The 18783-nt window shown below is 39.5% G+C and overlaps 1 protein-coding gene across 2 annotated transcripts; it reads left to right on the top strand.

Annotated features, from left to right (window-relative positions):
• Positions 1–1759: 1759 nt before the first annotated feature.
• hinfp (histone H4 transcription factor) lies at positions 1760–18464 on the top strand. 2 transcript variants are annotated; one of them, NM_001011095.1, is given in 9 exon segments: positions 1825–2314; positions 5633–5856; positions 6029–6140; positions 6249–6401; positions 9607–9684; positions 11025–11145; positions 12300–12438; positions 14291–14415; positions 17665–18464. In NM_001011095.1, coding segments are annotated over 9 exon segments (1332 nt in total). In that variant the 5' UTR covers positions 1825–2151; the 3' UTR covers positions 17882–18464.
• The last annotated feature ends 319 nt before the right edge of the window (positions 18465–18783 follow it).

Genomic DNA, 18783 nt, shown 5'->3' with positions numbered 1-18783 from the left:
TTGCATTTGCAATTTAAGATTTAAATTCGGTATTCTGACAAATCTTTCACAAAGAATTTGGGTTTGGCCAAATCCCAAAATAGTGGATTCAGTGCATCCCTACTCTGAACTAGAGGCAGGATTTTGTTTAACCAAATCCCACTACGGCCCTTACTGCAAATTCAAATTATTTTGCAATAACATACTGCATTCCGGTAATGTTGTGCTTGGGACTAGGAGGTATTGCATCTACAATAAACATAAAGGTGCAAAGCTATCCAAATATTCCAATATTCCAGTATGTACATGACACATCTCCAACATAGCCTGTTGTGGGTGTGAAAGCTTCTCTTCCAAGCACCATGTATATGGCTAATAATAAGCTCTTCCCCCACTGCGCCTCTTGTAACAGTGGCCATCTCCCTGTATTCCAGTAACTGGAAAACAACGCCCCTCTCCTTTACACAGCATAGCTATTCTATACACTAATCTGCCATTATCTCAGACTTTTGCATACGCATTTAAGAAGAAACCCTGATTTATCTTCTTTTTCCCCTTTTTCAGTCTGTCTATTGTTTGAAAGCCAGGTGTTAAACAAAACATTGTTTTTTAAAAAAATTAATTTAGAAACACCATATGGCCCCTGCCAACCTTCAAAACTCTATAGCATTCAGCAGTGAATTATGAGCATCACCAGTGTCGGACTGGCCCATCAGGATACCAGGAAAACTCCCGATGGGCCCTCCTGCTCCTGACAATTTGAACTGTTTCATTGTCATTCCCTATTTCTGAATGGGAAGAAAGAGGAGGAGAATTAGATGGAAGAGATGCTATAATGTAAATAAAGACACTATGAGAATAAAGAGATTGAGTGAGAAAAGGAGGAAAAATAGTTTGGAAAGTGGGTCTAGGGTTTTCAAGCAGAATTACAGTTCTTCATTTAATATTGTCTGGTATATTACCAGACTTCTTTGGTATTCATAGAACTTCAGATTTGAAGTTCTATGAATAGAACTTCAAATCTGCTAAAAATTATTACCCTTTTCCAAAAAGGTTTTTTGTTATAACAAATTCCATTGGAGAGCGCTTAAATCGTTTTCAAAAGTTGCTCAAAGGCTGTGACCATGCTGCTTGTGGGCGAGACAACCGAAACTGCCTACTTTTGTCTCCCTCGGTAGATTTCTGGTCTACCAGAGTCTTCTCATTGGTAAATACGTACTTTAAAAGCGCTGATGAAACCGCTAGTTATAACATACAACCCGCTTGCCCTGTCAACGCTGGTGAGTTGAGGTTGGAAGACAGAGAAGACAAAGGAAAGGGGGGGAGGGCTTAAAAAGTCCAGTGAGCCCAATTCTTCACTTTGGGGGTTTGTTATCCGTGTGGAAAATGTCACTCATAGTAGTCTAGGTTACTTTTTATTTAATACTTTATTTTTCCTGTCACTGGTGGGCCTGTAAGTACTCCTTGTAAGAATAAGCGCCAGCCTTGCAAGGTTAATGTGTTTCTCAATGCAACAGCCTTTGTCATACACAGTAGTTTATTAAGTTCGGCAGTAGAATGGATTGATGACAAAAAGTTTTAGTTCCCCGTGAACCTTAAGCTACTGGCACAAGTCGGAATTCTGAGCAGCAACTGTAAATGACTTCTATGGAAGTCGGGACCTGAGGTGTTGGAGGGCATAGAGAGAAACGAACACGTATGACTTTTAATTATATGACTGAGCTGACAAAAGCAGCAGCCTTTGATGTGATGCGTCAGGACGCACTGTCTGGTTGTGACGCTACGTGGCGCGTCAGGGCGCACTGTCTGGTTGTTACGCCAGTCTCGCGTGATGAGATTTGTTGCGTCGGGATTTTCTGAAAGACAGGAGTCTGGAAGCCTGCATTTAACAGTGTTGCTAGACCTGTAAGTATAGCGTTCCTGGATTGCAGGCTGAGTTAGGAAAAGTGGGACTGCTTGGCAATATGAAAGTTGTGTAAGGGAAAGAGCATACTGGGACTCTAGCACCCGCTGTTCCCCCCCGGAGTCTGCAGCTCGCTGATAGCAGGGCGCCCGGAAATCCAAGCAAGTGCAGCACAGCCGGACCCCCGTCCCCTTTAAGACCGAGAACGCACCGGGTCGGGACGGCTGTCCCTCCTGTCCCCCCAATGGCGGCCCTGCCTGTGATATAGGATGGCAGATAAAAGTGCCAAGCGCAATGTAAGCCTGGTCTTGCAGTGTGAGTGGGGCTCTTGCACTCATGTATCGTCCAGGATGGAAGACTTCTGCACCCATGTGTCAGAGCATCTCCGACAGCACCAGCATGAGGCAAGGGAGGAAGCCGTGGACTGTGAAGGTGAGTCTTCCTTATCATACTGCAGTGTGCAGCCATCGCTACCTAAGATGTTATGGGCTCTGGTTTGATCATGTCATTTAGGTCTGAGTCTAATGTTCTATAGCAGGGATCCCCAACCTTTTATACCCGTGAGCCACATTCAAATGGAAAAAGTGTTGGGGAGCAACACAAGCATGAAAAAAGTTCCTGTGGATGCAAATAAGAGCTATAATTGGCTATTTGGTAGCCCCTATGCGGACTGGCAGCCTACAGAAGGCTCCGTTTGGCTTTACACTGGGTTTTATGCAACCAAAACTTGCCCCCAAGCCAGAAATACAAAAATGGCAAATTATTTGCAGCCACTGGGAGCAACAGCCAAGGGGTTGGGGAGCAACATGTTGCTCACGAAACCACTGGTTGGGGATCACTGTTCTACAGAAAGATGGAGGTTGGTAAGGCACCTGTCACTGTTATGGACAGGAAAGCTAAATGTACAAACCAAATGTGTCTCAAAAGGCATGAGAACTATATGAGAAACTCTTTTATACCTATAGCTATTTATATATTTGAATCCACAGTAGATGAAGGTTGTGACTGAATTTTGGAATATGTATATCGGCAAAACCTGGAGGGCTGTATTTTACTCATCCTAGGATTTAGACATTTGCATGTGTCAAATTGAGTCAGCTTTATCCATATAGTACATTCAAACTGCTCACCCCACAATGCATATTGTTTAGTCACACAATTAGACCTGTTACTGCACTTCCATCTGATGTCAGTAGTTAGGGCAGTGATCCCTAACCAGTGGCTCACTAGCAACATGTTGCTTACCAACCCCTTGGATGTTACCCCCAGTGGCACAAAGCAGGCAATTATTTTTAAATTCCTGACTTGGGGTCATGTTTTTGTTGCTTAAAACCAGGTGTACTGCCAAACAGAGACTTCTATAGGCTGCCAGTCAACATAGGGGCTACCAAATAAATCATATCTGGCACCCCAGAAACTTTTTGAATGCTTGTGGCGCTCCCAAACTCTTTTTACATTTAAATGAGGCTAACGGGTCAGAAAGGTTGGGGACTGCTGAGTTAGGGGATTTTTGTAGCAGTGATCAAAATGCCCAACACAATGCTTAATACAATCCAGCAAAAGCTCTTTCTGGTGTGGGACTGGTAGAGGGTCAGTTGTTTGGAATGATGAGGACCTCCCATTCAAGCTTGAGTCACGTTCAAGAGAGGTGGGGACATTAGTGATATGTGGGCTCAAAAAAAAACTCAACAACACATGACTGTAACCCACAAACAGTAATCCACACCTGACCTAACCTGCTGAGATTGTAGGACCCACACCCAACCTTTACTTATGTTCTCCCACTCTGTATGCTACTTCTGTGCATGCTGTTGGTTCCAAGACGAAAGCTTTGGGAGCAGAGGAGAAGTGTACTTCCGCAGTCTGACCCACACCCAAACCAAACCCACAACAGCTTTTCAAATTTCAACCCGAACCAATCTGACCTGCTGGCAAACTCATGGGGCCCACAGGTTTCAGGTGATAGAACTATGGGTCCTCTAAATAATTTCCCAAAGGTGTAAGATTCAATTCCCCTCCCACACAGGGAGATTTATCACCTGTGGTTAAATCTGCAATACCAAGGGAAACATATCTCCCAGAAATACATTCCCACTGATAACAATCTAAATCCTTGGTAGGAAAACATACCCGTGCGTTGATTTCCAAAATCACCTAACGTTTCCTTGAGAGGCAACCTCGGAAAGCCAAAGCAACTTATATGGTTTCCCACTGGAAAAGGATTTTTAGGAAATTTGTTGCCCAGAGTAGTGCAGATTTAACCACGGTGGCAAATCTCCCAATGTGCCATCACCCTAAAAATGGGATCAGAGGGCACTCTACAAAAGAGAGAAGTTAAAAAGATTTCTCTTCTAGACGCTCGTTATTAACTTCAGGGAAGTTGTGGTGATAGAGAAACTTGGTAAGATATGGTAATAAATATATCTATTTTTTTTAGAATGTGACTTTCATGGCAAACTGTAATTTAAAGAGTATAATAACGATTTGCATAATTAACCATTTTACTGAATGCATTCGATCAGGGTTATCCAACTGGAGGCCCACAAGGTGGATGTGGCCCTTCAAATACATTTTATTGGCTTCAGTCTGTACAGAGGATCCATAGACTTCACTATATGACATCATCTTAAAATCGGCCTTCCGACATGCTGTATGAGTTACAGCTTTCCCACTATATGTAATGCATTGGACAGCACTGCATTAGATCATATTCTGATGTATTTTATTTTTTATTAACCATTTAAATTAACTTATTTCTTATTATTAGAGTGTACAGTAATTAATTTTACCAAGTGACAATGGATCGGTATGATCAGTTGAAAGTATATCTGTCGTACTGGACTGTACAAACACATAAGACAAAGCTGTATGAATATATGGAATAACAGTTAAACTGATGTAGTGTGCAATCCTTTCTGATTGCTGGTGTGGATTTCCCCTTAAAGGAACAGTAACACTAAAAAATAAAAATGTTTTAAAATAATTAATATAATATACTGTTGCCCTGCACTGGTAAAAGTTGCGTGTTTGCTTCAGAAAGTCTACTATAGTTAATAGAAATAGCTGCTGTGTAGCCATGGGGGCAGCCATTTAAATTGAAAGAAGGAGAAAAGGCACAGGTTACATAAGAAGATACCAGATAAACTGTGTAGAATACAATGGGAATCTATGCTACTTATCTGTTATCTGCTTAGTAACCTGTGCCTTTTCTCCCTTTTTCAACTTAAATGGCTGCCCCCATGGCTACACAGCAGGGTATTTATATAACTGCAGTAGTGTTTATGAAGAAAACACACAACTTTTACCAGTGCAGAGCAATAGTAAATAATATATTAATTATTTTTATACACTTTCATTTTTTGGTGTTACTGTTCCTTTAAGCTACAGGTTTGAGGCAGGGCATCCAGACACGCTACTCGGGGCCATGAGTTTGTACTTGTTGCCTAATTAAGCTTCTGATCTAATTGTAATTCCACTATATTTATGGCTATGTGAGGGGAAGCTGCACCTAAGCCAGTCTTGTAATCTGGTGAAATGTTTTGGTGTTAAATGTTAAATATACATTAAAAAAGACCCTTATTTTGAATTGTTGTCCTTCATTCTGTGCATGGTACACACTGCTCTAATCTCTTGCATATATGCCTTCCTGCACTTCTCTTTTCTGTGTCAAACTGAGATGTGCTTTTCTTTTAATGTGTTATATTAATGCATCAGTTCCCTTTACTTTGTTGTCATGTTGCTTTTTTCTAGATGAATACTGTTGCCATTGGTTAGGATGTGGATTCTTCACACCAGACAGAACAGATTTTGTACGACACGTTTACTTTCACTGCTACCACACCAAACTGAAACAGTTTGGCCTTCAGGCCCTTCAGAGTCAACCTGACCTCAACCCCTGTCAACTGGACACACAAACTCGCAACATAATCCCAGAACTACAAGATGGCTTTATTTGTTTGTGGGACCAGTGTGAGGTAAGGATAAGTTCAGTATTCAAAGGATAATTTATCTTGCCTGCAATTAAATAACACTGACTAGTTATTTTTTAGCAATAAAACATAAGCATTCAAAAATGACCAATTTCTTTGTGATATTCTTAGCTAAGCCTGCAGAAATAATACTTTCATGTTTGTGGCTGTCTTGTAGAGTTCCTATGACAATCCAGAGTGGTATTACAGACATGTTGACACACATGGTCTTAGTGCTGAATATGAGGTGGCCGGGAAAGAAAACCGGGTGTTGCTGTGTGGCTGGAAAGGTGAAAAATGATACAAGCTAGTTTTCTTTCTGGATCAACCTCAACTTTGACATATAATTGTTTTTTTATTCAAATGTCACCAGTGCACTTTTGCTTTACTGTTATTAGACTGTGATCTTTCCTGTAAAAGTCGATGGAAGTTGCGTGAGCATCTGCGGAGCCATACTCAGGAGAAAGTGGTTTCCTGTCCCAACTGTGGGGGGATGTTCGCCAACAACACCAAATTTTATGACCATCTCAGAAGGCAAACCTCATTAGAAGGTTTGTATTGCCTTTGATGAGAACAGTTTTTTTGTAAGTGGGATAGATTTTTGCAGGATAATTTGAGATTTTTACGGTGAAGCAAAAAAATATATTTCAGAAATTCTGCAATATTGTAGTAATGGATATATAGCTTATTTTTGAGATTTCAGTGAATCTAACCCCTAATTTGCATATGCAAATCGCCATCTTGGTCAGAGGAAAAATGTGATTTTCCTAAAATGCGTGACCTAAAGCCTGATGACTTCCATTTAATGAGGCACTTAGATTCGGCTACATCTGAATCCTGATAAAAAAAAAAATAATTTAGACGAGTCCCAAACTCCCAGAAAAAGTTAATTCCTGGTGCAAGTAGGTGGGACTTTTACATTCACAGAAATTAGAATAATTTCTGAGCTAACTGGTTCCATCTGTATCCCTGCTGTTCCACTGTAGCATTGCACAACCTGAACCTAGTAAACATTTTAAAATATAAGGTGGGGTAAATGTTGTTTAAAATGTCATCACCTGTTATAGATTACTTTTCTATTCATTTAATGAGAAGGAAACACTCAGTTATGTGGCTCTCCCTGCTGTGGAACAGACATAGTACAGACATACAGTCATGTAAAAAAAATTAGGAGAGCTTATGAAAGCCTGTGTGTTTTTGTAACATTCTTGGACATATGGATATCTCAATTTTAACAATACTGGGAGATTCAAGTAATATAACTGAAGAAAATACTTTTCAAAATCTTCTGTAAATGTATTTCTACAAAAATGCAATTTCTGGTGAGGAATAAATCAGGACACCCCCACATTTAGGGGCCCATATATCAAAATACGATTGCCTCCGAATACAAAAAGATCGTATTTTTTCTACGTTTTCGTACCTTGTGTATTTTCGCCGTTTTTTTTTTTCTAGTTTGCGCAACTTTTTTGTACTGTGCGTCAAAAATTATGCAACAAAATCGTATTGTCGTGCCGAGTATGAAAGTTTCGGATTCATTCAAGCTTCGTTATCGTGACTTTCCTTTGGCCAGTTGGAGCTGCAGTCCCACTTAAAATGGTTCAAATCACACACGGGTGTGTTAAGTGTACATGATTAGAACATCATAGGGCTAATGCCAGACGAGGCGTAGGGCGGATATTTTTTCGATATGTGCAGGCACATGTAGCCGAAATACACATAAAAACGCGAGACTTTTGAACTCTCACGTTTTTATGTGTTTTTCTGCTACATGTGCCTGCACCCGAGCGTATTCTATTAATTCGGGTGCAGGCACATGTAGAAGTCGTAGGGCGGAATTTTTGGCAAGCGTTTTTCCGCTTGCCAAAAATATCCGCCCTACGCCTCGTCTGACATGAGCCTTACTAAGCATTTTGAAGGAGGTTTGCCCTATTTAAACTTCAGACATTTAGTTTGGTGTGCTCCTGACTGTTGAGGTGAGAGTGAACACCAAGGTGAGATCAAAAGAGCTGTCTGAGGCCTTCAGAAAGAAGATTGTACAGGTATGGGACCCATTATCCAGAATCTTTGGGACCTGGAATTTCTGCCTACCTACCTTAAGTCTATTAAAAAAATAATTTAAACATTAAACCTAATAGGATTGTTTTGCCTCCAATAAGGTTAAATAATATCTTAGTTGGGATCAAGTACAAGGTACTGTTTTAATATTACAGAGAAAGAGGAAATCATTTTAAAAAATGTGAATTATTTGATTAAAATGGAGTCTATGGGAGATGGCCTTTCCATAATTCTGAACTTTCTGGATAATGGGTTTCCGGATAAGGGGTCTGATACCTGTAGCAGCTTATAAGTCTGGTAAGGCATTTAAAAAGATCTCAAAAGAATTTGAAATCAGCCATTCCACTATCCGGAAAGTAGTCTACAAGTGGAGGACTTTAAGAAAAACTGCCAACTGGAATAATGTTCTTTGGACAGATGAGTCTAAAATGTAATTATTATTTGGACACCAGAACAGAGGACATGTTTGGCATAAACCAAATACAGCATTCCAGTAAAAGAATCTGATACCAACTGTGAAGCATGGAGGTGGAAGTGTCATGGTTTGGGGATGCTTTGCTGCAGCAGGCCCTGGCCAGCTCACCGTCATAGAATCCACCATGAATTCTACTGTGTATCAGAGGGTGCTTGAGGAACATGAGACAATCTGTAAGAAAATTAAAGCTGAAGTGGAACTGGACCCTGCAAGACGATAGTGACCCAAAACATACCAGTAAATCCACCAAGGACTGGCTAAAAAATGAGAAATTGAGTCCTGGAGTGGCCAAGTCAAAGCCCAGATATTTAATCCCATTTGACTTGAAACAGCTGCACATGCAAGAAACCCCTCAAACATCTCACAGCTGAAAGAATTCTGCATTGAGGAGTGGGGCAAACTTTCCTCAGACCAATGTCTGAGGAAACTGGTAAATGACTACAAGAAGCATCTCACTACAGTTATTTCAGCCAAAAGGAGTAACACTAGCTATTAGGGAATAGGGTGTCCTAACTTTTTCATCAGAATGCACATTTGTATTGATTTCTTTTGTTTAATGAAAAGATCTTTTAAGTAAATCAAGGTTAATTTTTGTTGTTTACATTCAATTAAATCTAGAGATAAATAAAAACAAGATTAGACATTGCTATGTGAACATTTCTTAATTGAGAACTGAATATTTAATGGGGTGTCCCGTTTTTTTTCACATGTATTTGGTAACACATGCTTATAATAAGTGAGTCTGCCAGTTGGCTCATTATGCACATGTGTATGATCTCACACATGCACATAATGGGAGAGCAAAGGCTCTAATTATTTGCATTCAAACTGCCAGCTTCCACCCAGTGCAGCCAGCATAGTGCGTACTAGTCACAATTTTTTCTGCCAAGATAGTATTTCTCCCAACTGAAGTGTTGGCTCTATTAACCCACCGCTCTGGTGGAGTAAGCAGTTTTTCTATGATAGGTACCCGTTAAACATTATTATGAGGATGCACTTGCTCTTGACCTGCTTGAAGGGAACGCTCCAGGGGGCATCCCCCCTCGTAACACCTATGTGTGCTGGGTTTACTTGGTAGGGTTGAACTTGATGGACTCTGGTCTTTTTTCAACCCTGTGTAACTATGTTACCTATGACGACAGGCCTTTTTTCTTGTAAACGCAGCTCTTAGATTTGTACACCATCTGTCCTATCTAATTCTCATTCTCCTTTTACAAACCTAGAGCATCGTTTCCAGTGCTCCCACTGCTCAAAAAGATTTGCAACAGAGCGTCTTCTACGGGACCACATGCGAAATCATGGTGCGTACGTCAAAAAAAGTTTAAATAATAGTAAACCATTGTTTATGTTGAAACAAATGGCTTGCAGCTGTACATTATTTAGATATTAGTTAAATACCTTTTTTATGATATGCTTAGAGATACTTATATCCTAAGAATCATGTGACCACTTCCTCCTGTCTCTACTTTTATTAAATGGGCTTTACACAGAAAGCCATTAAAGGAGCAATATAGACTAGTATTTAGCATTAGCTAAACAAACAGCATGTAAAAGAAATGCTAGGCTTAGTTTTCTAATTTATTTTGAAATAATAGAAAATCTGTAATTTTGTGGTGCAAGGTGTAGAGCACGGTGTCAGCAAGCTCAAGGCAGCCATGTCTTAAAAGTTAGGCATCTCCTCTCCTACCACCTATGTACCTCCCCTTTTTGCGCCAGTGCTATATTCATGGGGCAACTACAGGTCTCTGCATTCCAAAATGGACTGCAGAGATCTATGGCAAGTCAGCTACCTGAAAGGCAGGGAGCAAAATGCAAAACATGGCAGATTGCTCCTGTTTTTTGCATTTTGCAACCTGCCATTCAGTTAGTAAACCTACATACTCTTGTGAAACCTAGTTCATACTTTTGTGGAGATTACAGGCAGTGCATATAGTTGAGAAAGTACTAAATACACCAAATTCTACTGTTGGGTGTTTAATAAAGCTGTGTGCCAAATAGTTTTTGAGTTCTTAAATATCTAGTTGCTTCAGGGCAGGGGGGTACCTTGATTTGTCCTCAGAAAAGGGCAATAGTGGTTAATAATAAATACCATTGCTGTTATGGGCCCCCACTAATTTTTTATTTTAGGCTGTATCCTATACTCCTAAAAACCCAACCATGTACATGGTTGGAAACACAGAATCATATTACAGGTATGGGACCTGTTACCCAGAATGAACCTGGGATTTTCCAGATAAAGAATCCATTTGGATCTCCATACTTTTTAAATCTACTAAAAAAAATAATTTTAACATTAATGAAACCCAACAGGAATGTTTTGCCTCCATTAAAAGTTCATTATATCTTAGTAAGTAAGATACAAATTACTGTTTTATTATTACAGAGAAAAATGAACTGTGTTTTATAATGATGAATTATTTAGTTAAAATGGATTCTATGGGAGATGCGTGTCCTATAATTTGGAGCTTTCTGGATAATGGATCCCATACCTGTGTAATACACTGAAGCCTGACTTTGCAGGTGTAGCTTTTGTGTGTATATCATTCTAAAAAGGGAAAATCATATTTGAAACAATAAACAAATATAGATTTAGAACAATCCAAATCCCATAAGGAAGTAATTTTGAAAACCTTCCTAACAGTGAATCATTACAAGTGTCCATTGTGTGACATGACCTGCCCGCTTCCCTCCAGTCTGCGATCCCACATCCGCTTCCGGCACAGTGATGAGCGTCCATTTAAGTGCCAGCATTGTGAGTACAGGTCAGTATTAAGAGGTACATTTTATGCAGGTTTTTTTTCTAGTGGGCAAGTCATGGGGGATAAATAATGAATTACCATTTAAAAAAGCCGAAATGTGTGCTGTTGCATTGACTCTACATCATTTATTTGCTTGACACAAAGTTTTATTTTTATCCAATATAAATTCTTAATCTACAGGTAAAAAAGCATGCACTCAATCCAAAGCCATAACTTAAAGGGGACCTGTCACTCAGACATAAAAAGCTGTATAATAAAAGTCCTTTTCAAATCATAAATGAAACACATTTGTTGTTTTTTTTTTTTTTTTTTTTTAAATATCCAAACCTGTTATTGGTATGTAAAAATCTCAGATTATCAATCATTTATTTAAGATTGTAAACTCCTCTAGGCAGGGCCTTTTTTACCTCTTGTATTGGTTATTGGTTGTTTTCTTGTATGTCCAATGTATACACCCATTTATTGTACAGTGTTGCAGAATATGTTGGCATTATGTGTTAATGACAATATATTGCCTGCCCTGCCTCTGTGGCAGTTCCTTTCACTTTCCATTTTGCACTTCCTAGATGTCACTGTATGAGGCGGTCTCCTCAATCCCTTTAGCTTGTTCGTGTATCCCCACTCCTGGCTCTACCTAAGCTGATCAGAAAACCCTGCGCTACACTGATGAGCCCCAAAAAGGGCGAAACCGGTCTGTAGTTGGAAATCTGATCAGCTATTATCCTGGCTTCTGCTTTAAACCCAGTGGGTGAGCTTTAGCCTATAGGATAAACCCATGTAAATGGGACAAAGCCCATGTAAATGGACTTTTCTAGGAGCCTTAAGGAATTTCTTCCCAGAATCCTGTTATGACATTTGCACACACAGGGTGGATTCTCAGCCTGCAGATAAACGCTGGCCATTACCCATAAAAAAACAGAGGTACAATTGCATTACAGTCTGCTACTTTTCTCGCAGTAGTCCCATTTCTGTAAATATAATTGTCTTAATCATAATTCTGCCACCTAATATTAAGTTTAATGTTTTTGTCCTGATATAAATCTTGTTTTTTGGAACAGTTGGTTGACCTGTGTTTTTCTATTTCTTCTTACTTTTTTCTTGTCACTTGTACTTTTTACTCTTGCCTTTCCACATCTGAATATCATTTCTGTAATAAGTTGTAAAAATCTAGTGGACTTACGGCGACACCAAGACACACACAGCAAGATGCCAGCTTTCTGTTGTGAGTACGAGGAGTGCACCTTCACTGCTCGCTCTATGTCCTCCATTAAGGCTCATCACAGAAAATTTCATGAGGTGAGACATCCTGCACTGATATATAGCATAACTTGTAACATCAATAAGTTCTTTCTTCTGCAGTGAACATAGGCCTCATAATCATCATTAATGTATAAAAGAAATGCAAAAAATGCAAACTCTATAAAATATTTGTGCAAATTTGCTCCTTTCTTATGTCACTATTTGTACCTCAAAATTTAAGCAAATAATTTTGTTTTTCAAAATAAAAATAATAGTGGTTTGAAAGAAAAAGCTTAATAGCTATAATACCGTACCATTTTTACTACATTCAAAACTGTTTTCCAGAGCAATCTGTCTATTATGAGACTTGTCCTTATTTGTAGATTATATAGTGGATAATGTACCCCCTACTGTAATTTTATAAAGATATTAGAGGTCACCAAGAAGTTACGTGACTATATAAAAGCTTTAATATAGATCACGTAACTCTGAGGTTACTTCCAATATCTTTAGAAATTATAGTAGGGGGGTATATCCAGAACTTGCACGCCCACCCTATAGATTAATTGCACCATTTTCTTTGTGCCCCACATCATTAGTTTCCTGGAAACAATACCAGGGTTTATCTGGAAGTTCAAATAGCACAAAATACCGGCACAACAGGATTTGTTTTAGCGGGATAAACCCTGCTGATTTTAATAGTAGCAATAGTTTGCTAGTTTAATAGTAGCAATAGTTTGCTACTATTAAAATCAGCAGGGTTTATCCCGCTAAAACAAATCCTGTTGTGCCGGTATTTTGTGCTATTTGGATCATGGAGGAGAGTGCCGACGTCTCTCTAAATACTGTGCACCAGGTGGAACAGAGTGGAAAGGCCAGGGTGTGCTGGTGAGTGTGGATTGGCATATTTATCTGGAAGTGGACTGCAGGGATATAGTGGCAGTAATAGAGGCTGGTGAATGTGCTGGCAATGTATAGTGGTAGAGTGTGTAGCACAGTACTGTGAATGTGAATTATAAGTGCACGTTCCTATGTTGGGCCCATAGGGAAATGGGCAAAGTGTAGGGGGGTGTGTGTGTGTGTATACATACTCAGAAGACTGTAAATAACCTTATAAACAGCATTCAGAACATGGCAGAACATGCTAACTAGTCTGATATACAACCACATGAGTTAAGCTGGCCATACACCAATATGCCCACTGATTTGCCCTCAGGAAATTTATCAGGCGGGCAATATTGAGCTGATCATGCAGGCAGTGAGACCTGGGACTGCATCAACACACATATGTGGTATTTAATCTCATTAGAAAACCCTTTGAAAGAGTCATAGGCAGATAAGTTGTGGAAGGGGACAAATAGGCATCTTAAATCTGCCTGTGTATAGCCACTTTAAGTCAATCAATTCTGATACTGCCACACAACTTGGGTGGCCATAACATTAAGATCTGCTTTTTTTTGCTAGATTTAGCCACCTACTTTCTAGGCCAAAGTGGGCTTATCTGATCATTTGGCCCCTAGGATTAGGCAGGTTTGATCTGACTACATGCATTGCGGCAATTATGATCTGATCATTGGCCCAAGGGCCAAACAATTGGCTCAGCCCAGTATTGCCCACCTCAAAGTAGGCATATCAGTGAAAGATCCGCTCATTTGGGAACTTTACCAAAGGAGAGGATCTTCACATGTATGGCCAAAAAAAATCAAACCACCCAAAAAGTGTTAATGGACAACTCTCAGATGATTCAATTATTACATCAACTTGCAATTAGGGTTGTATTTGTTCAGTTTTTGACCAAAGTTGTTAGGGAGGATTCAGTATTTGTCCAAACTCAAAATGAAGAGCTTATCTAGTTTATTTATGCTCAGATTTTTGGCTTGATTTTTATGCTCTTTCTTACATTTTGTAGGGGGATTGTGAGCCTAGATACAAATGCCATGTTTGTGAGAAATGTTTTACTCGTGGAAACAACCTTACAGTTCATCTACGCAAGAAGCACCAGTTTAAGTGGCCCTCGGGGCATCCACGTTTCAGGTATTTATTCATAGAGGAAAGTTTGTATGCTTCCTGACATGTTCAAACAAATAGGTGCCAAAAGGGGCATTATGAAAGGTATCCTTTTGGTGTGTGTTAGTATGCCAATATTCATTGACTTTTAGTAACAGACCTTTGGTCAAACTGCCTACGCCTACCCTAATACATTACCCGTTCCTTCTGCCTTGCTTTTGTGACAGGGATTCTAGATATACTCTGAGGCTCAATGTCACTGTCCCATAAACCAATCAGGATAGATCATCATCAATCATAGAACATAATCTGCATGCAATTTATATCCCTATTGTGACATTGTTATAATACATCATTTTTTTTGCTTATTACAATAATTTCATAGGACACTTAGGTGCAGAAAGTTCTTGATTGTCAGTGCCTTGGTGCATATTGTATATTCCACATTGCTCTAAATACCTGCTACATCCATTAATAAAGGAAATCAATACAATAACTAGACTTCAGACCGTTTTCTCTCCATGTATATGGCTGTAGAATTGCAGAGGCCAACGGTTTCTGCTGTTGTCCTTCATGTGTCATTGTTTCAAATGCAAAATTTATGATGACTTCACCAGCGTCAACATTTTTATTTACAGTAAAAAAAAAAAATACACTGGTTTCACAAACCACATGTAAGAAATACAAATATTATGTAGCAATATGATTGGTGAGTACAGAAGTGACTTGTGGGGACTTGCTACAGGTCTGGGAACAAACCCCTCAGTACACAAGTATGACTGGTGTGATTTTTTTTTTTTTAAAGGATATTTGCATATTTTGCTTTTTTAAAAAAAAAAAATAAACGGCTTTTTTGGTAAATTCAGTGAAGCATTTGTTAATTTTTTATCATTCACAACTAGGGGGCTCACTCTTGATGATAATGTAAGTTTCCTCAGCAGAGAAAGCAGAATGGTTCTGCTTCCCTTACTAGTAGAAGACCTGTGATGGTCAATGCATCCATCCCCACCTGTCATCCCTTTCCTTTTAAATAAATGGGAAAATACAGCAGACTTTTAGGGTGTCGACTATTATTTGGGAACTCCAAATTGATCTCCACAGTGATCTCTACCTGACCTCACCAGCAACTGCTACTGTATATGCAAAGTTCATTTGAAAGGGAAGTGATAACAGGAAGGATTGACCCCTAGGGGCACAGTGGGCTTTTTTTTTTTTTTTTTTGCTAGAAATTACTTTGTACAAAATATATACCAAACATAAACTACTGGCATTTCCTAAACAATCTATGGAGTTAACTACAAGGTTTTAGTAGTTAAAAAGATTGTGATATAGATTGAGTTTTATTTGATAAGTAAGCTTACAAAAATAAATGTTAAAATACTTTGAAGCCATCTGCTGGTGTGGATATACCTACCATAGTTACATAGTTACATAGGGTTGAAAAAAGACCAGTGTCCATCAAGTTCAACCCATCCGAGTAAACCCAGCACACAACCTATACTAACCAATCTATACATTCACATACATAAACTATATATATACAACCAGTAATACTAACTGTAGATATTAGTATCACAATAGCCTTGGATATTCTGCTTGTTCAAAAACTCATCCAGGCCCCTCTTAAAGGCATTAACAGAGTCTGCCATTACAACATCACTAGGAAGGGCATTCCACAGCCTCACTGCCCTCACCGTGAAAAACCACCTACGCTGCTTCAAATGGAAGCTCTGTTCCTCTAATCTATAGGGATGACCTCTGGTGCGCTGATTGTTTTTATGGGAAAAAAGAACATCCCCCAACTGCCTATAATCCCCTCTAATGTACTTGTACAGAGTAATCATGTCCCCTCGCAAGCGCCTCTTTTCCAGAGAAAACAACCCCAACCTCGACAGTCTCACCTCATAGCTTAAATCTTCCATCCCCTTTACCAGTTTAGTTGCACGTCTCTGCACTCTCTCCAGCTCATTAATATCCTTCTTAAGGACTGGAGCCCAAAACTGCACTGCATACTCAAGGTGAGGCCTTACCAGGGACCTATAAAGAGGCAAAGATATGTTCTCATCCCTTGAGTCAATGCCCTTTTTTATACAAGACAGCACTTTATTTGCTGTAGTAGCCACAGAATGACACTGCCTGGAATTGGACAACTTGTGATCTACAAAAACCCCTAGATCCTTCTCCATTAAGGTTGCCCCCAACACACTACCATTCAGTAGATAGTTTGCGTTTATATTATTTCTACCAAAGTGCATAACTTTGCACTTGTCAACATTGAACCTCATTTCCCAGTTTGCTGCCCAGTTTTCCAATTTTGTCAAATCGCTCTGCAAAGCGGCAGCATCCTGCATGGAACTTATAGTTTTGCACAATTTAGTGTCATCAGCAAAAATAGAAACAGTACTGTCTATGCCCACCTCCAGGTCATTAATAAACAAGTTAAAAAGCAAAGGACCAAGGACTGACCCCTGCGGTACTCCACTAACCACACTGGCCCAATTAGAAAATGTTCCATTTACCACCACTCTTTGTAATCTATCCTTCAGCCAGTTCTCTATCCAATTACAAATATTATGTTCTAGGCCAATATTCCTCAATTTGATCATTAACCTTCTGTGAGGTACTGTATCAAAAGCTTTAGCAAAGTCCAAGTAGATGACATCAACTGCCATTCCAGCATCAAGGTTCCTGCTCACCTCCTCATAAAAGGCAACTAAATTAGTCTGGCAAGATCTGTTACGCATAAAACCATGCTGGCACAAACTAATAGTATTGTGAACTGCAATGTATTCAAGTACCCTATCCCTTATTACCCCTTCCAGAAGCTTTCCTACTACTGATGTCAGACTAACAGGCCTATAGTTTTCAGGCTGAGAACGAGATCCCTTTTTAAATAATGGCACCACATTAGCAATCCGCCAGTCTCTCGGCACCATGCCAAACCTCAACGAATCCTGAAGAATTATGTGAAGAGGCTTGGCAATCACAGCGCTCAGCTCATTTAATACCCTGGGATGAATCCCATCCGGTCCTGGACCTTTGTTTACCTTTACATGTTCAAGTCTCTTTTGAATTTCCTCCTGAGTGACCCACGCGTCGGTAGCTAAATTACTAGCACTGGGTATATTAAAAGGGAAGCCTTCATTATCTGGCTCCTCAGATGTATAGACAGATGAAAAATAAGAGTTCAAAATTTCTGCTTTTTCCCCGTTCTCATCAACCAACGTACCCCCCCGTACCATAATTCATTGTATATTTTTTTTCCTTCCCACACAGGTACAAGGAGCATGATGATGGCTTCCTGCGTTTGCAGCTGGTGCGTTATGAAAGTGTAGAACTTACTGAGCAGCTAATGAAAGAACGTGAGAAGCAGGGAGCTCCAATGGATACAACTACCACTTGTTTGGTGCTAAGCCCAGGCGGAAGCATGGAGTCTGATGAAGGGGTTTATGACAGAACTGTGGTTGAGAAAGATTGTGCTTTACTTTCATAGTGATGAAATCACATTCTCTTGGATAAACTCATTTTGCAGCGTGAGAGTCATTTGGACTTTAGAGATTTCACGAGACAAGATTGCAGCTAAAGGTGCTCAACATTGCGCAAGGGTTTTTTGGGTTTTGTTTTTTAATGAGTGCAGGCTCATCAGAGATTCTCATGTCTGGAGGCAAAAGTTCTGGAATCCAGCACACACAATGAGAAAAATGCATACTAGACCGAAATCTTATAAATGACCCAAAAACATGAATTTTCCCCCAAACAACCCCTTTCACATTGTACATTTTAAGACTTCCTCCATTTATTTTTTTTTTTAAGCTTCCTGTTGTCTGTTGGACCTTTCCTACTCACCATGAATGTGGATTGTCCCTCAGGTCTTTGGAAGGAGACACACATTTTCATTGTTTTGGTCTTTTTAAATGGCCAGAGAAGAAGAGAGCCAGCATCACCCCTGCTGGTCTGCAGACTATTCCTACAAAATATTAATCTCTGCAAAAGATTCTCCTCCTGACTTGGTTCCCTTCAGATTTAATATCTACCCTTGTTTGTTGCCTGCTACAAAATAAAATATTTAAACTTGATTTACCTTCTTATTATTTCTGCTTCACTTGAAATTATCCATTAATTAATACAATGTCTTTGTATGTTATTTAAGATTTTTCCTTAAAAGTATTTGTCCAGTGCTTTTACATTGCCTATCTGATACCCTAAGTTCCTCTATAAGGGGGCTGCCATATTTGTGCTGCAGAAGTCCGTAAGCAATAGAAGCTATAACTGACAGGCTGAGATGGGACAGTCAAATTGGCAAAACAGTCAGTTTTGCTTTTCTAAATAATTGTTACTTGAGGTCTTTATACCTATCAGTGAAAAATGATCAACATGACCTATAGGTAACTTTTA

The sequence above is a fragment of the Xenopus tropicalis genome, chromosome 7 (assembly GCF_000004195.4).
Source record: "Xenopus tropicalis strain Nigerian chromosome 7, UCB_Xtro_10.0, whole genome shotgun sequence".
Taxonomy (NCBI): Eukaryota; Metazoa; Chordata; class Amphibia; order Anura; family Pipidae; genus Xenopus; species Xenopus tropicalis.
This window is presented reverse-complemented; position numbering and strand designations above follow the sequence as displayed.

Excerpts from the sequence above, each read along its gene's own strand:
- hinfp (XM_012966495.3), top strand. The coding sequence starts at position 2,152 with ATGGCAGATAAAAGTGCCAAGCGCAATGTAAGCCTGGTCTTGCAGTGT. Across the intron at positions 2,315-5,632 it reads GGAAGCCGTGGACTGTGAAG|ATGAATACTGTTGCCATTGG; the intron begins GTGAGTCTTCCT and ends GCTTTTTTCTAG. Across the intron at positions 5,857-6,028 it reads GTTTGTGGGACCAGTGTGAG|AGTTCCTATGACAATCCAGA; the intron begins GTAAGGATAAGT and ends GCTGTCTTGTAG.